Below are 18,339 nucleotides of genomic sequence, written 5' to 3'. Positions count from 1 at the left end.
TAAAAAGCTAATAAAAAATTGAAGTTAAATAAGAGTATTTTGCATACATGAAATGCTAAGTATTAATTCAAAACTAATCAGTGAAGCTATCTTCGATTTTTTTCACAAAAAAAAAAAAAAAAAAATGTCGGAGCCAATGGTATAATGGGCAGCGCTCCGACATATGGTGCAAAGCACTTCCGGCGACCCGAGTTCGAATCCAGGCTCGAGGTCCTTTGCCGATCCAATACCCCTCTCTCCACCCTATACTTTCCTGTCGTCTCTTAATTACTGTCTATCAATAAAAGGCAAAATGTCCCAAAAAAATGATAATAAATTTTTTTCCAAAAATTTCATTACCGCCACACTGCACTCTGTTGTGGAAAAGACAGAATGTGGTGGAAAATATATGTCTGTTTATATGCAAGTAACTATCAAAAATCTGCTTATTATAGAAAACTGTTTGATGTGTTTACATGCAAATCAGTAAACCGGCTATGCAGAAAACTGCGTTTACATGGAATTCGGAGATTTGTCAGGTTTTGCGCATGCAGTGACATCACCGCTTATAGTGCATAATAGTCGTTTAAAAAAGCAGACATAATATCTATCTTAAGCTATACTGTTGTATCTCTTCTCTTGTCTACAGAACCTGTAAATGTAACATGAGCTTTAATTTTCACAGTTTCTCTTCAACTGCTTTAGTCGAGCAGAGGCTTTTATGCATTAATTTGTGCTTAACTGCCACCTGTGACCTTTATCTATCAAGTTTATGCGCACATAAAGAAAACTGCGAGAAAGCCGGTTAAGATGTTTCCACAATAATACATTATAATACATAGTGCTACCAAGTTTTCACTATTCCGAAACAGAACCTGTTAAAGAGAGTACCTGTTTTTTATAAAGATAGATGAGGTGGAAATGCAGTGAATATCTATTTGTCAAGTATTTTTGGAAGAGATGAGTTTTTAGTTCTTTTTCGAATGTTGCAAGAGATGTGGCTGACTGGACTGCTATAGGAAGATCATTCCACCATCAGGAAGCAGGGAACGAAATGAGCGGGAAGGTGATTTAGTTTCCTTTTGTGAAGGTATGACTGAGGCACATGTGCTGAACATAACGTTCTGGATGAGGTGTTGGAATGTAGCAAAGTATGTTGGTGCAGTAAAAGTTCTGTAAGTAAGCAGTAGCGACTTGAAGAATAGTGTTACATGAGCCTTTTTAAGCTTCTGGAAAATTATCCGAGCTGTTGCAATGTTGATCCGACGTCAAGATCCAACGTTGATCCGATGTCAAAATCCAACGTGGATACAGCAATTTGACAACATAAATGTCTATAACTGTCCATGAGCAAGGGGTTCAGTGTTTGTTTTTTTAAGCAAGGGAGTGACCAGGGCCTGCTTAAAAGTGGATGGAAATGTGCCGGTGAGCAGGGAGGTGTTGATGATATGCGCGAGTCAAATGAACCAAGTTTTGAGGGTCAATGCAAATAAAATCCACATAACTTCAGTGTCAGTCAGTGAAGAAAAAGAGAACAAAATGGATGTCAGTTATGAGTGTGTCCTGAGGGTTTGTGGTTTAGAAAATTGGTGGCTAATGGATTATGTTTTGTTGGTGAAAAAGTTTGCAAAAGTCTTCAGCTGACAATGAGGAAGTGGGTGGAGCGGGACAGGGGCAGGGGAGACTCAAACTCAGCACTACACTAAAAAAAGGTGTGGTTTTGTTTAATGACTTTGTGAATTGAGTTTAATGAGTGTGATGAGTTTAAGAATTTTTCTAAGGAATATGTCTACTGTTTCTCTACGTTCACATTAATTCATTGTCATTTCCACAACACCCTGTCATTTCCATCAAAACATGCATTTTTAAAGAATTTTTAAAAAGTTCTCATCATGCATTAAATATGTACCCACAATTTATGAGATAATGTTCTACTTAATATAACAATACAAGGTATTTATTTTCTAATAAGATCGTACTCAAACCAAAATTACATTTTAGAGTGTGACAGGTGTACAGTTCAGCATTTGGTCCTTAGGGCAGTTAATTTATCTTGTTTACAAGTGTATAATTATTGTACATTGTAGAAAAAATGGTAAAACTACTTACAAAAATGATCTTAGTCAATTGTGGAGTGGAATAAGTTATTCTATTTTTAAATAACAAATGTATATATTGAGATGTGGTGGAAATGACATTTGTTTATTGCAGGTCTGAACAAAATGTAAAATATTAACAGTTTCTCCTCTAATCTAAGTTTGTCCTCCTACAGACCTTAAAACTAGACAAATTGTTTAAACTTATCAAACTGTGTGACGTGACTTTTGAGCAAGTTTTTTTATTCAAATTCACAAGGCTAAAAGTGCAGATAGTTGAAAAAATGCCCATATGCCACTGGGGATTAAGGGTGCGTTGTTATGCATTGGATTCTGGGTTGCAGTTGTGCCTCAAATTTGATGTATTAATTAGGACCTGAGGAAGGAGCTGCATGTGTTGCTGGAGGAAAAGATAAGGAGACCACGACCTGTGGACTGGAATGACCGCCAATCTAAAGACTGTGCTGTCATTCCATCATTGACCTCATCACCACACAAGAAACCCCTGCTGGAGATGCAAAGAGAGACAGCCAATGAGCATCAACTATCAACCACCAGCTTATTTATTTTATAGACATTGTTCAGAAGGAGCTATTACACATCTGTTTTGTTATTAATGTTTTATAAGTGGTAGATTTTCTTTACAGTAATTCATTACATTTATCATAATGCAATCCATATGGAGGTCTCTGCTGTATATTTACAAACACATACTTATATTGGTCATATGATATATGTTGGTTGGTGAAACACACCATGAATGACTTCAAGGAATGAAACTTATTTACAGTTTAAATGCACATTAAAGCATCTGGTATATAGACAGATTCAGGTTATCAGATACATATTTACATTGGTATGATTTACAGTGGTTAGATTCATGTTTAGATTCCCTGAGATTCAATACAAGTGTGAGTGAACATTTTTGTGTGGCTATAATAACTTCACTTTAAATAGGGATTCCACAACTCTATTAATTCATCATTTTAAGTTCACACGGCATGCAGGAGTGCTTTGAATTAAAATATTAGCGTGAACCGTTGTCACTTTGAATAAGTAAAAAAGGCACATTTTAGCAGAAAAACCTGATCAAATTTTTATCCTCATGTTTAAAATGAGCTTTGAACTCAAGTCAACAATAATTAGATTTACATAAAAGCTGTTTAAACGTCATTTCATGTGGTGTGATACAGTAATTGTGTTTGGATGCAACTGAAGCAGTTCTCTTTGTGTAGTGGTTAGTCCATCCACATTTATCTTCATGTGCATTTTAAAAGGGAAAAGAGTCAAACGGGCTCAGACGTTGGTCTCAAGGCTTTGCAGACGATCCATCCTTTGCATGTTCTTCTCGATAGTCGCCTGGCAGGTGATGAGCTCAGCGCATTCGGAGAGGAACCAACCCCGTTCTCCATCCCGCAGACGCTGCCCTTCATACCAGCCTGAAACCACAGCAAAATGTCAATTCACAAAAAATTAAAAAATGAGCCTCATGTTGTTCCCAAACTTTAAAGTAATGTTCTGCAAGTTTAGGGGAAATTGTGACTCAAATTTAAGTGAAAAATGAAAGGAGACTGGGGCAGTCAAGCTCTACAATAACAAAAATAATAGCCTACTGTATACGACTCATATTTGTTGGTCATTCTAGCGTCTGACACCCATTTTACTTTCACTGCAACTGAAAAATGTAGCTTACTTTATTGTTCTCAAAACTGTCATACAGGTTTGGAACAAAATTATTTACATAAAAGTATAAAGTTTTGTATATTTATATATATATAAAAAAAGTTTTTTACACACAAACAAATTGCTCATAAAAACCATTTCACAAATAAATAAACACATACTGTAGGTCTTAAAATGTAAATTCTTTTTATTTATTTTTTTCAAACTCAAACTGCTCTCCCTGATGACTATTGTGAAAAAATCTCTCTTTACCTGTGGATTAAAATAAAACAGGCTGCTTTTAACTGTCTATTGTATATTTAATGCCCATTAAAAGATTGAAGTGCCCTTTGAAGCCCTATCTCGTAAACCCTGCCCTTTCATCATGAAAGCCAGTCATCGAGCAACAGATTAAGCGAGACCCCTGCTTGACCCGCTGACCACCGGCATCAAAACCAAGAGCTTAAGCCTCACTTATTACACGGCTCGTTGAAATGCATGATTCTGATTGGCCAGTCGTTCCCAGATAACAACCGCTCAAACTTATCAAACATGGTAACCCGAAATCTGTAAATCATTTTGACAGGTACAGTTTATTGCTACACAAAATTAAATATGAATATGTCTTTTAATAACATGTATCAAATTATATTTACAAATAATTAAACCAAATAGTGTGTTTGTGACATTTGAATGTCTATGAACGTCAAGGAAGGTCTGCATTTGTTAAAAGGGAAATCAATATTTCATATTCCTTACCTTACTTAGGAGGTAAATTGCTGTCTAATAAGCAGGATAATGTACAGGCAGCCGCTTGTTATTGCAAAATTATTAGCTCATTTTTAACGAATGCTTATTTATGCGATAACAACCGACTGCCTTACATTATCCCTTACATGAAAACACATCCCTGTGGTTGCAGGATGTTTTAAAAAACAATCACTACAAATCCAATTACTACATACCAAAAGCAAAACTAATGCATTCAGTATAATTCAGTCTAACTTTTTTTTTTTGACAGAAGAAAACATGATGTGGATGATCTCACCGTCCACTGTCTGAGACACCAGCACAACATCAGCCACCTGCAGAGAGAGCTCGTCTGGCTGTCTGGCCGTGTACGTCCTTGTCACCTCCACCTGCATGGCGTCTAACAGAGAATGACATCACACTTAATATCACCGTCTCACAGTGAAAGCATTACATCTTTTATATTAATGTAATGTTATTATTTATGTTTATGAAAACAATTGAACATGCATTTATTAACACCAGATTTTTTTCCTTAAAAAGTATTAATTAAACACCTCTATTGTCATAAATGTTGGTTCATGGCAAATTTTAATGTAGAGGTTACTATTACTTAGAGTTAGAGGTTTGTTCAAATCCTTGGCCTCTGGTATGATCAGTAGTAATGAAATAGCTAATAAGTGTAAATGTAATACACTGCTTGACCATAGGGTGGTGCTGTTGTCTAAGTATAGTTTTACTCACTTGATCTGTCTGCATTCTTCTCACTGTTTTTCTGTCCGAGAGCACTGATCCAGCGAGCCCTTTCATTACTGCCCGAAAACAACAACAGATAATACATAATTAATTAATGACCATAAAATAAATTTTTATATAACTTTGTATATGACGTCACAAGTGCTTTCTTTATCATTCATAGATCCAAGCCTCCAGACTCCGGGTAATGTTACAAGGAGAAACTGAACCTTGCCGGTAGCATTCACAGTACAAGAAGCTTCTGTTCTCTCTTCAAAGCTTTTTTTGTGTTTATTCAGTTTCACTGAGAGCACACGGCAGCTCCCAAGAAAGAAAAAAAAAAGAAAAGACAAAAAGGAAAGAACAGGCAGGTGACGACACTGGAGCTGTGACATAAACAAGTTAAAACTGATATCTCTCAGCTCAAAGTATTCAACTTCTGTAACACACATAAGAAAGAAGTCACTTTTGTTGAAGAGACAAATACCACAAATCACCTGAAACGTTAATGGACGAAAGTCTGTGTGAAAAGAAAGGTGTTTTTTGAACCTGCATGTTACAAGCAGCCATAGGGGTCTTTATCAGCATCTCATGTCAAGTTAAAATTAGTTGTATTTTGAAAAACACGTCTGGAGGCCCCTGTCTTGTGTAGATCCTGTCTAGCTCAAATGCAAGACACAAGTCTGAGGTGCATGACCCTGTACACATTTAAGAAACTGGACAAACAAGCACATGGTGTTTTGCAAAGCTGCACTGTACTTGCACTGAATCGGCTGCTACAGTAATATGAGGCAGTCAACCTGCGGGATGCCCGGCCTGACCGGAGCACACACAGACGCCGGCCCAGTTTCTCTTTCGCTTTCACCACCCGAAGTGACCAGCTGTGTGAGTCATGCTTGGCTCATTCTGGTTCGGTTTACAGCAGAAAGGGTCAGGGAGGCCCCTCGTCTGTTCCATTACTGGGATCGTTAATGTTCACGAGTCCAAAATGACTCATTCACTGACCAATTACTGTTTATAGATGAATTAGTGTTTAATAGAGCCATTAAAGTAGAGGGGATGAACTACCGAGTATTCATACAAATCTAAATGTAAATTATTGTGCTGATAAATGATTTAACAAATTTTGCACATGTGAAACGGGACTTTGACATTTTCTTGAAATGTGCATAGTGCTTTTCAATGCAAAACTCTCTGCCACAATGCAAGGTTCTTAGGTAAATCGTACTCAGGTCAAAATATATTTTTTTTCTGTATTATGTTCAGACTTCCATGCATATCTAGACAAAAAGATAAAGCTGATTAGAAAAATGTAAATGTTTGAAATTACTCAAACCACACAAATGGTGTGTGATGGCTTTAATACAGTCGAATACCTCAAGGGTTTGTTCAAATAAGCAATACTAACTGACAGTCAACCACCATTTATTCTTGATGCATCTAATATTTAGACAGGCACAAAGAGCGTGAAGAGACAATTATGAACACAAATATGCTCGAATGAACCCCAGCCGCTCTCTCCAGGGTGTTTGGTGAGCGTGGGAAGGGCAGCTGTCTTTATACATGCCTGGAATCTGAGCACACACGATAACAACAGGTAGCGAACGCCATCCCACTGCTATACGTTACACCACACCAGCAGATGACTTGCATATCTGACCCATCTGCACCTGAGTGCATGAGTACAATTATACAATCATTTATATATGACTCAGAGTTAAGTGGAAATTACAGTGTTGAAGAGAGTAAGTGTACAAATATGACAAAGAAAAAGAGAGAGGTAAATAAGGAACGCCAATTTCTTGTTGATTAAAAACTAAATAGGGAGCAAACTGTTTTACATAAGATCAGCACATTGGTTCCCCTCTGTTTAGCCAAAAAAGGTCTGTTCTAAGATTACAGAAAACCATGTATAAAAACAAAAGTACAACCCAGGCTGCTTGCGATTAGGATAAACATGGTTTGTGCAGATCACAATGTGTGTTGAATTTTTGACTACAGAGAGCATGAAACCATGTATAAATTTGAACAACATGTGAAAAACACTCAAACTAAACTCCAACTTAATTTTCCTATTCAGCCCTGGTTGGTAAATTTTAATAATTTTGCTTATTCTTGGGACTATGCAGTTCATGATAATATTAACACTATTTATTTCACAGCACTCTAAAATTCTGATTGGTCACGAGATTGCAAGGTATGTTATTCCGAGATAATGTTCAAAGAAAAATATTTGGTTATTATATTTATTGGTTCTATCTAACCCCAAATAGCTGGAAGAAATCTGAAAAACAGACAAACCAAAGCTTGGGTCTTAGAAGGTTAAACCGAAAGTAAACATTAAAAATCATTATAAAATGAGCAAGTAAAATATTTTAAATCAATATTAAATCTTCCTTACATTACGTAAGAGGTAAATAACCGTGTAATAAGTAAGAAAAAAGGCAGCAGGTTTTTATATTTGCGAAATAAGTCAGGGCTTATTTGTGACCCAGGACCACAAAACCAGTCATAAGGGTAGATTTTTTTATTGAGATTTACATCATCTGAAAGTTGATTGATGTATGGTTTGTTAGAATAGGACTAAATTGGGTAGAGAATTAAAAATCTGGAAACTGAGATTGCAAAAATTTGAATACTGAGAAAATCACATTTAAAGTTCAAGTCCAAATGAAGTCCTTTTAACCCATATTAGTAGAGGAAAAGTTATGTTTTTAGCACTCTCTACCGTCTTATTGCTGTAATGACCTCATTGACAGGATTGGGGAAGTTGTAAGCAATTACATTTAAAAAATTGAATTAAAAATCCCCTAGGACTGGGTAGCAATGCAAAGTTTGTAGGCGAATTTCTGGCCACTGCATCCACTCACAAAAATAAAGTTTGTATATATTTACAGTAGGAAATTTACAAAAATCTTCATCGGACATGATCTTTACATAATATACTAGGGCTGTAACGATTAATTGTGCAAATGCGTGTTTTCTCAATGAATTATTTGAAAAAATTTCGGCAAAATCGGGCACATCCAAAAGCCAGAGGGCGCTCTCGTGCAGAAACTCCAATTGTGCCACAGAAGAAGTACCATTACAAACCACTGATCTATATAAATGACTGGATTGTGCATAGAACGCTTAACGTAACAGGGTGAGGTGAAGCCAGCGCAGAGTTCGAGCCGCCATCTTGGTATACCCAACCGGCAGAGGGCGTCATTGACTTCCATTCAAAATCATGTTTTAAATTCACCCGCTTTACAGCGTATCAGTCATGCTAGATTAATTTATAGGATACGTGTACGTAAATTAATTTTTAATTCTGGTGTTATTTCCAATGTTTATGTTTTAATCGGGCAGGAAAATGGATTTATAAAAAACGTTAAGGTGAGTGTCTCTGCTGCATTCTGTTAATGACACGGGTATAAATAAAGTTTTTTTTGACATTCAGCTACACGGTCAGCGTTATTTCTCTAAATAAGTTTAGGTAAGTTTAGATAACATAAAACCAGCAAATTATTGCATGCATACAAAGTATGATTATTTATTTCGATTTCAGAATGAGCACGTTTATTGTCATTAATACTAAATATGCTGCGGTCTGTGTGCTGATCTGATACTGTAACAAAGATGAATGTATAATAACTGATTAAAAACTAAAATGTACAATTTTCAGTAAATAACTATGTACATGCTTAGGACGCTTGTGTTGTAATAATGTACAGGGTAACTTCAGATATAAAAACGAAGACTAGTAAAGTGATGTTTTATCATTAAAATCTGATCGCGTCCATTGAATTAATAGAATGTTTGGGTATACCAACATGGCGGCACGGTCGCTTCACAGTTGTGACGTCATGCGCAATCCAGTCATTTATATAGATCAGTGTTACAAACCCTATTCCAGGAAATGTCTAGAAGAATATTTATATCGCCGTTCTTCAGATTGTTTCAGGTATTTTCATGATAATAAAGAATATTTTGAATGATTGTGTTTAACGAGTGTTGCTCTTTTTAAATGCACGTTATAAACGACTCCGACTCATAATGATTTTAGATTAATAAGGACTTCTTACTGACCAAAACGCCATAGTACACACACAAGCTGCGCCTGAAACAAATCGAATCGATTTTAGACAGGTCTTTTTAATGGGACACGCAATTTATCGTTACAGCCCTATAATATACTACCGGTAATGATTTTTGGCATAAAAGAAAAATCTATCTGTATTTTTGCCTTTTTCTACAAATATAGCTGTGCAACTTACGAATTATGGTTTTGTGGTCCAGGGTCACATTTCTGCAAAACAACCTGCTGCCTATACATAATCCCTTACTTAATGTTTTATCTTAAGGGAATGCTTTTTATTTTGTCTTTGTTTTGTCTGATAAACAATTTTGGTTCAGTGTCAGTTCATCACTTGTACATTATACTCTTATAGGATCATTCAAATGCAGAGACTTATTTTTAAAACACCAGAGAAACCAGCAACGCCTGAAAGGCCTCACGTTTTCATACATAACTGGAGTCTCCTGCATGCTGCTCTGCTTCAACACGCTACCACAAGCTTTAAGACAGCTGAGGGCCAAAATACCAGACCTATTGCGCCCTGTAAAGATTATTTTACATGAGGTGAAATGTCAGTGAAAGCATCTTGAGTACCAGGAGAAGCTATGAAGTCACCATTCAAAATCTACCTAAAGGCAAAACTGAGAGAAAGCGATGAGGAACATCCATAAAACATGACCATGAAATAGTCATCTTTAAAAATAATGTCTAAATTTGTCCTATCATTTAATTTCAAACCAATACATTATCTTAATCATTCATACAGTAATGTAAGGGCCAGTGAGTGTCTTTGCCCTTCATACTGTATTTAGGACTCCTTTTAAATACAGTAGAGATGAATACCTAAAGAGGCAGTCAGCAGGCCAGTCTGCCAGGAGGCGGAGAGTAAGCTCAAGCCCCTTACAACATTTGATCTCTTGGAAACAGCTTGAACAATGTCCCATCTCACAGGTAGTACAGTTGAGTGAACAACATTCAAAAAATTTGCTAATGACATCACAATGAGGGTCTAGAGTCGAAAGCATTTTCAAAAAGAAGGAGATTTGGGGGCTTTCCATACTAGTGGTGAAGTTTGGCACAAATACACAAACTGTTATAAAGGACTTAGTGAACAATGAACGCCCCTGTTACAGCAGCAGGAGCTACGTAATTAGACACTGCTCTGGGTGGAGCCACACAGAGGTCCAGAAATGTTGGAGAACTCGTCCTGTGCTGCCGAACGTTCCTCGAAAGAACTACAGTCATGTTGACTTTTCACCAGAAGCCGAGGTAAACAAGCATCTCTGGTAGATGTCACGTCATAACACTAACAATGCTACAACGTGGCTTAGCAGAAAAACTTTCTGATCCTTTAAACGAAACAAAACCAATGCAAGGAAGAAAGAAAAAGAGAAAAGGACAAAGCAGAAAACACACCAGAGCATATATCATTCAGCTATAGATGATAATACATCACTGACACTTCCAGATGTCTCTTAATCAAAATGTCAATTCCACGAAAATATTTTTGGTACCATTTTAGTTTAATCATAAAATTTAACATCCAAAACAGCTATTTTTTAAGGTACTGTACATGATGTACCCAGAATGTCATCAAGTATTGCTTCACAACAGCAGTTCATCATGTTAAAAACTTAACACAACTCTTCAAAATAAGCCATGCACCTGCGCCTTAACAAGCACTGCCAAAAAACAAAAATTCAGCACACACATATCAAACTAAAATGAAAACTAACTCGTATCTCACTTTCAATTAGATGCCAAAAGTCTTTTAGTGGCAATAAAGAACCGTGTCACTCTTCAGGGTTTTAAAGTAAATAGGTTTATGGGTGCTGTCTGAGCCAGACAGACTGTGCTGCAAATTATTTGAACAAAACAGAAAAAGACAATTTGATACATGGTGCACAGTAGTGTATAAATTTAAGAACGTTTTCAACAGAAGAAACTTTGGAAAGAAAACCAAAGCTATTTAAGAGAGGAAATTGAAACGACGAATGTTTATTTAAGTCAAATATTTGCTCGCACTATCTGATGTTGGGCAGGGAGTGAGGGAGGATGTGTTTTTATACATGCACTCAGGGCTGCGATCATAGCAAGTTATATAAGACTGTTGCTGCATGACATAAACATATGGAGAATTTATTCATACCAGTCATGCACATGAGAGCACGCTATATGACCACCACCTATCAGGGCTCCAGACTAACTTTTTTCACTAGGAGCACAGTGGCCCCCAACTGAAAATTTTAGGGGCGCAACCAGAAAATTTAGGGGCACACACCGTAAATCAACATGCTAACCAAATATTCACATTTCTACTAATTTCCAATGTATTACTTATAAATACTTTAATGATAGATGCAGAAAGTACAATGTGTTTTTTCAAATTCGGTGACACATTTTATTGTGCACTTTTGGAAAAAAATGTCAAATTTACTGGTTGCACATGTGCGACTGGATGTAAAATTCAGTGGCACACTCTCAAATTTTAGGGGCAAAATGTCACCATTTGGGGGCAGTCTGGAGCCCTGCCTATGATTATATATCAGTACCTATTTAGTATTTAGTCATCAGACCAACCCTATATACACAGACAGAAGCACAAGTAGTCTGTAGATGGTATTAGATGGATTTTGGCTAAATAAAATGCTTTAAAAGAATATCATATGCCTCATTTCAATGTATTTAAAGGGGCCATGGCATGAAAATCTGACTTTTTGCATGTTTAAGTGCTATAATTGGGTTCCCAGTGCTTCTATCAACATAGACACTGTGAACAAGATCATCCCAGTAACTTAGTTTTGGTAAACCAAGCACGTGAAAAATTTGGTAATTGAAATTTTGCTCTTCTTATGATGTCATAAGGAGATCTTATTATAATAATACCGCCCCTTAATCTCAACTATCCAACCACGGCACAGCTATTTAGTGCAGAGAGAAAGAGAAAATAATTGACAGCACAAGTTTCAACTGCAACAAACCACCATCATTGCGATCAGTGTTTGAATTTCATCCGCTTATTTGCATTTTTAAGGAGACACCCAAAACGCCACATTTTTTCTTAAAACAGTATCCTGACATGTCTCCTTTAAGGTTTTCTGTTTTTTAATGGTAGGGGAGGATTATTTTGGAGAGATAAGTAAAGGAATGATACATATGTGCAGCTTTTCAGTGCAGTCATGACAAAAATTCAAACTTCTGTTTATGTCTCCACGTTTTTGACCTAAGTTCCTCAAAACAAGTGCAAAACACTGCTTAACATCTCTGTCAAAACCTGTTTGACAGTCATACACTGACTTGCAAGTACAAATATACTGATATCCCTCTTCTTCACAATTTATGAGCAGCACTTGGCACTATAAAATGTACTTTACCTACAGTTACAGTAAAGTTACAAACATTCTAAAGGAACATTTAAAGGAAGTAGGAATAGGGTGTGGTAGATCAACCAATCGATCATGTTTGTTTAGCAGACTGCCTGAAATAGGAATAATTTCCAGTAAATGTGTATCTGATGCACTATGTCGTGGGATGACTGATGGGGTGGTAAAACGCATGGAAAGTCCCAGTCAATTAAACGCTAAGTCAGCATGTGTACTTTATTGTAAAATCTAATCTCAGCGTGAAATCCAGAAGAATGAATGAGTCACAGCATAATGACATTGGCAACAAATAAATATATAAACATCTTCACCTGAGCGCAAGCAAACTAAATGCCCTCAATAGTGAAAGTGAAATTAAGGAATTTTTCACTTTAGAAAACCTTGCTTAAAATAATAAAATGGCTTTTATAAAAAATATATTAAACAGCAAAATGAATATCAACATGTAAGTACTTACAGTAGCTCTGCCCCCAAGACCATTGTCACTTTGTCTCCGGAGTGGTTACTGAGGAATGTGATTTGGAAGAGGTGACTGGCTGCGCTCTGTTTTGACGTTAACATTCCCGCCGTGGCACGTACAGGAGAGAGGTTCAAGTCTTCTGCCTGACACGACCCCACCCTGATCTGATCCCTTAGTGCGTAGTCAATAACTGTATAACTCTCTTCACTGAGGAAAAACAGAAAGAAAGACACACATAAAACAAATATTCATGTTCATAAAACAACAGTTGACATACTGAGTTTCTAACCAAAATTACAAAACTTTAAACGTATATTTTCTCTTTATTCCAGAGTAACTTTTTAGTAATTGTGTAAAATAAAGATAAATGCACTGTAAAACATATGCAGCATTTTTGTCAATGCGTATATTTTATGTTACTTTAACGTAAAGGCGGGTGCATGATCTCTGAAAGCCAATGTTGATATTTGAAATCACCTAAACAAACACGCCCCTACCCCAATAGAATCTGGACCTTGTTTTGATAGACCCGCCCCACACATTTACCAAAGTGTTTCTCAAAAATCGTGCACCCTGCCTTTAACAAATTAAGTTAAACAATTTCAAGGTTTTTTAAGTTATGCTAACTTATCACAGGTCAAAATTTAAAATAGTAGGTTGAACTATCTATCTATCTATCTATCTATCTATCTATCTATCTATCTATCTATCTATCTATCTATCTATCTATCTATCTATCTATCTATCTATCTATCCATCCATCCATCCATCCATCCATCCATCCATCCATCCATCCATCCATCCATCCATCCATCCATCTATCTCCCTAGTTATCTTTCTCTCTATACCTCTCTCTCTACCTCTCCGTCTCCCTCCCCCTCTCTCTCCATCCATCTAGTGCATCTTTCTATCTATTCCGTCCGTCCATCCATCCATCTATTTAGTGAATCGATCTATCTTTTTATTGCATCTATCCATCTATTTTGTGCATCTATCTATCTATCTACTCAGCCATACATCATCCATCCATCTAGTGCATCTATCTATCTATTCATCTATCTATCTACTTATCCATCCATCTCTCTATCCATCCATCCATCCATCCAGTGCATCTAATTATCCATCCATCCATCCATCCATCCATCCATCCATCCATCCATCCATCCATCTATCCATCTACCTATCCATCTACCTATCCATCTACCCATCCATCCATCCATCTATAGTACCTACCTACTTACCCATCCATCCATCCATCCATCCATCCATCCATCCATCTTTAGTACCTACCTACCAACCTCTATCTCTATCTCTATCTATCCATCCATCCATCCACCCATCCACCCACCCACCTGCCCACCGACCCACCCATCCATATCGCTTTTATCGAAGTTATCGAAGTTAACATACCTACTAAAGAAAAAATATTTGGTTACTGTTTTGGTGTGCACATCTGGTGGTGTTTCATTTGATAGGAAGAGCCAAAGTCTGAATGTTGTGCTTAACTGAAAATCCTGCATAGTGCACCTTTAACTACTATATAATATATCATATAATAATAAATATTCCATAAAAATAAAAGTAGACATGATATTAATATCTCTGAAACAAATCTGAAAGTTTGTGCCTCTGAATTGCTTTGAGAGCTAAAAACAAATCTTTGTGTTGGGTGGAGTCACTAAAGGTTTGTTGTTGCTGTGAAAAGTTGAACTGTCAGTTTTCAGTCCTTACATGACTCAACCTCCCGAAGACAACAAACCAGGTTTCAGCCCATATGCCTACACATCCAATAACCATCTGTGGCCAATTACGTTTTCATTCACTTGCTGGTCTAGTGCTTTCCTGAACCAGACGACTTCTGCCATCTGGAAATGATTGTGAGTTCTGGTTTAGCCGGGTCTAATGGCCCCTCACCAGCGAAACATGGGGCTCCTGGACTCTGCCGAGACCCATCAACGGCCGCTAACTGTACAACAATAATATCACGCACATGTGCTTTGCCTACAGCAGCCTCAAACTGCTGACTGGGGACTACTGGCCTAGCGTGACATGTACAAACACACATGCACATTTCATCATACTTTAGGGGTGACCTCAGGAAAAAGCTATAGGTTTCAAGTTTAGGTCATCAGGTACCCATCAAACCTTGTTACACACATTAATCAAAACTTTCTCAGAGTAGAATGAGCGATGCGATACCCCACAAATACTACAATAACATTTGTAGGGATGCACTGATTTCTGTGCTGATACCGATATTCAATTACTATTCAATGACATCTACCAATACTGATAGGTACATATAGGTTTGCTTTTTACTCTTTTCACATTATCATATTCTGAAATCCTACATGTGCAGAGGATACAAACTGCAATTCTGTTGTCATTGTCACTCAATTTAAAATAATCACACTGCATGAGCGCTAATCCAGTGTCCCGCCCCTTTTGATTGCCAAAATATAATCTGCCCTGATGATCAGCTGTTCTTCAACAATCGTTCGATGTCCGATAATGAGAAAATAGTATTTTGTTGGCCGATACTGATTAGGTTGATTTATCGATGCACACCTAATTATTTAATATATTGAACATATTTTTTTTTTAAATAAACAATGTTTTGTTAAACAGGAAAATTGTCATGGCTGTACTCGAGTACAATTAATTAAATTACAGTTATTTTTTAAAAGTTATTATCACAATGCAAAAAATTGTTCACACAAAAATTTATATTTGGATATTCATTTACATGAATAAAATATTTTGATTTGTAACCAAAGTCAATGTGGTTTCTGATCGGTTTGGTTAAAATGTCTTCCTTTGTGTTCATCAGAACAAATACATTTATACAGGTTTGTTAAAACAGGCGTCAGTTTATGATATTTCATATAATTTCTTTTTTATTTTAACTTTTAGGTAAAATATGCCACTTTTGAGATTCACCCAGGAATGTAATTTATTAATGTATAACAGAGGTACATTCCACCCAAAATGTTGTATATTGTGCACTTGCCTATCAATTCTTCACGGTATAGCTTGACAGCCCCAAGACTGCAAAACTGTAGCTGTTTTGTCCACTTTTTGTTTATTAGTAAGGGTGCAAGATGTTCTTTTCCTGAAAAATGCCATTTGGTGGACAAGGACGGACATTTGTATGACAACTGACATGGGCTGTATTTCTTTTATACTACAGTATAATAACATTTAAAGTATGTGTAACATGTACTGTAAGGGCAACAAGAAACTTAAAATTCTTGTTGTGTGGCATCAGTGTTTTTTCAGCCAGATAATAAATTGTATTTGTGTAGATATAATTGAATAATTGAATTCAGATCCTCCTGTTCAGATACTAATTATCCTCTGGGCTCTGCCCTACACATTCAAGAGTATCATTTACATTCCACTGGCTGAGAATGACAGATCCCATTAGAGCATAACACATTATCTTAAGTCTGAAAGCAAAATAAGTTGTGTTTCCATCACCCCGATTTTATGCACATTTTGAAGTATTGCATAAAAGACGAGTGATGGAAACGTAAGCAGTGTTGTTTTTGGCAGCCCTTTTAGTTTTAGTCTTAGTCTTTTGGACGAAAATGCTTTTTAGTTTTAGTCACATTTTCGTCCCTTATAAACTTGCTAGTTTAAGTCAAGTTTTAGTTGACGAAAACACAAAAAGGTTTTAGTTAAGTTCAAGTCAATTTTAGTAAAAAAAAGTCTTTAACAAATTAATTTAGGTTAAAAAGTATTGGAAATGGGCTTATGTTTGACATGTTGTAGCAAGTGTTGCAATTCATAAAACAAGAGTCTTTGCATAATAAAAAAGACTTTCTCATTGATGGAGATGTAGTGCTGCCAAACTGTACTGAAATCTTTTATGCCCATATTTCAAGTTATATTTTTTCCATGAATTGATGCTTTTCTAAAATTTCAGCACATTGGCTTTTTTCACCAATAATCACAGTAATAAACGAATGGTTTAAAGTTTAAACAGCAAAAAACTTTTGAGCTACTACAACATTACATTCAGATAAAGTGGTAACAGCAGAATCACTGTTTTACTCCAAAAAAGCCATGAAATGTGTCACAAGCTGACTGTTGAGTAAAATTGAATGTATATGATATGTTAACAGCGTGACTTGTTAGTTACCTTTGAAAAAATATCAACCTGATGAGCCTTCAGGTGCCGTTTGAGGTTGGTGGTATTCTATGGCGTTTAATCAGACCCAAAATTAGCGCGCGGGAAAACGTCCACACAAGGCCTACCGAGGGCTACCGTCCTGCAGACTTCAGTTCCAACCCAGCTCCAACACACCTGTCTGTAATTATCCAGCAACCCTGAACACCTTGATTAGCTGCTTCAGCTGTGTTTGATTGGGGTTGGAGCTAAAATCTGCAGGATGGTAGCCCTACAGGAACAGGGTTGGGCACCCCTGATCTAGCTGTATCAGCTGACGTTGTCTTTACCAGATATGAGTCTTGATGTCATACCAATGCCCTTGCTGCTAGTGCCTGCATCAAAAATTCTGCATTCCTTCTTTTGTACACAGCATTCAGTTTGGCAATTAAAAGCTGCACTGTTAGTAAATGTACAAATTTGTAATTGCAACTAAATGCAGTCCTGTTGCCATTTTCTACCTATCCTACTGTCATTCGCTCGAACAACTAGATGGAAACGCACCTAATTCGCATTTGTTTCCGCTTCACGTTTGGAGGTAAACCCTACCTGTAGTGAGTCAGGAGATTGAAAGTCAAATAGAGACAGATTAACTTAAATGAACAACTTAAACTTGAGAAAATTGGTTGACAATGATTCATAACAAACTTTAAGTGCCGCTGACAGACAGACACACAGATCAAAGTAATTGAATGTATCCTGTTTGTATCCACACTCCACGTGTTTCTCAGTATGTGCAGATGTGTACATTAATATCACACTGCAGACCTGCTGTCTAAAAATCTCCTTTATTTTGTCCCTCCCCACATCTAGGCCCAGGCCATCTGTCAGGGATGGTGACCACATTTACATGGCTCCAGTCTGGGACTGAGATTTCTGGCCCCAGCGGGCACCTGGAGTGGCGCCAATTAAATTTAAACCAGCTCTCCCATCAGTCAATAGGGCGCTATGGACAATAACACCCGCGTCTGCTTCAGACATATAATATAGCTGGATACACATGCTCATATCAGCACCCAGCAGATAGTTTTGTATCAGGACAG

At 36.9% G+C, this 18,339-nt stretch overlaps 1 protein-coding gene across 2 annotated transcripts in view; it reads right to left on the bottom strand.

Annotated features, from left to right (window-relative positions):
* Positions 1–2,620: 2,620 nt before the first annotated feature.
* The window catches only part of LOC135769762 (rho guanine nucleotide exchange factor 26-like), a 39,972-nt gene continuing 24,253 nt past the window's right edge, over positions 2,621–18,339 (bottom strand). The window contains exons 12-15 of one of the 2 annotated variants that reach the window (XM_073815704.1): positions 13,123–13,332; positions 5,232–5,299; positions 4,786–4,887; positions 2,621–3,514 (exon numbers count right to left, since the gene is read on the bottom strand). In XM_073815704.1, coding sequence (XP_073671805.1) covers positions 3,372–3,514; positions 4,786–4,887; positions 5,232–5,299; positions 13,123–13,332 — 523 coding nt within the window. In that variant the 3' untranslated portion in view covers positions 2,621–3,371. Of the gene's footprint in view, positions 3,515–4,785; positions 4,888–5,231; positions 5,300–13,122; positions 13,335–18,339 lie in introns of those variants that run through there. The other variant, XM_065282965.2, reaches the window with a different exon arrangement.

The sequence above is a fragment of the Paramisgurnus dabryanus genome, chromosome 9 (assembly GCF_030506205.2).
Source record: "Paramisgurnus dabryanus chromosome 9, PD_genome_1.1, whole genome shotgun sequence".
Lineage (NCBI taxonomy): Eukaryota > Metazoa > Chordata > Actinopteri > Cypriniformes > Cobitidae > Paramisgurnus > Paramisgurnus dabryanus.
The sequence above is the reverse complement of the archived record's forward strand: the minus strand, read 5'-3'. Positions and strand labels throughout refer to the sequence as shown.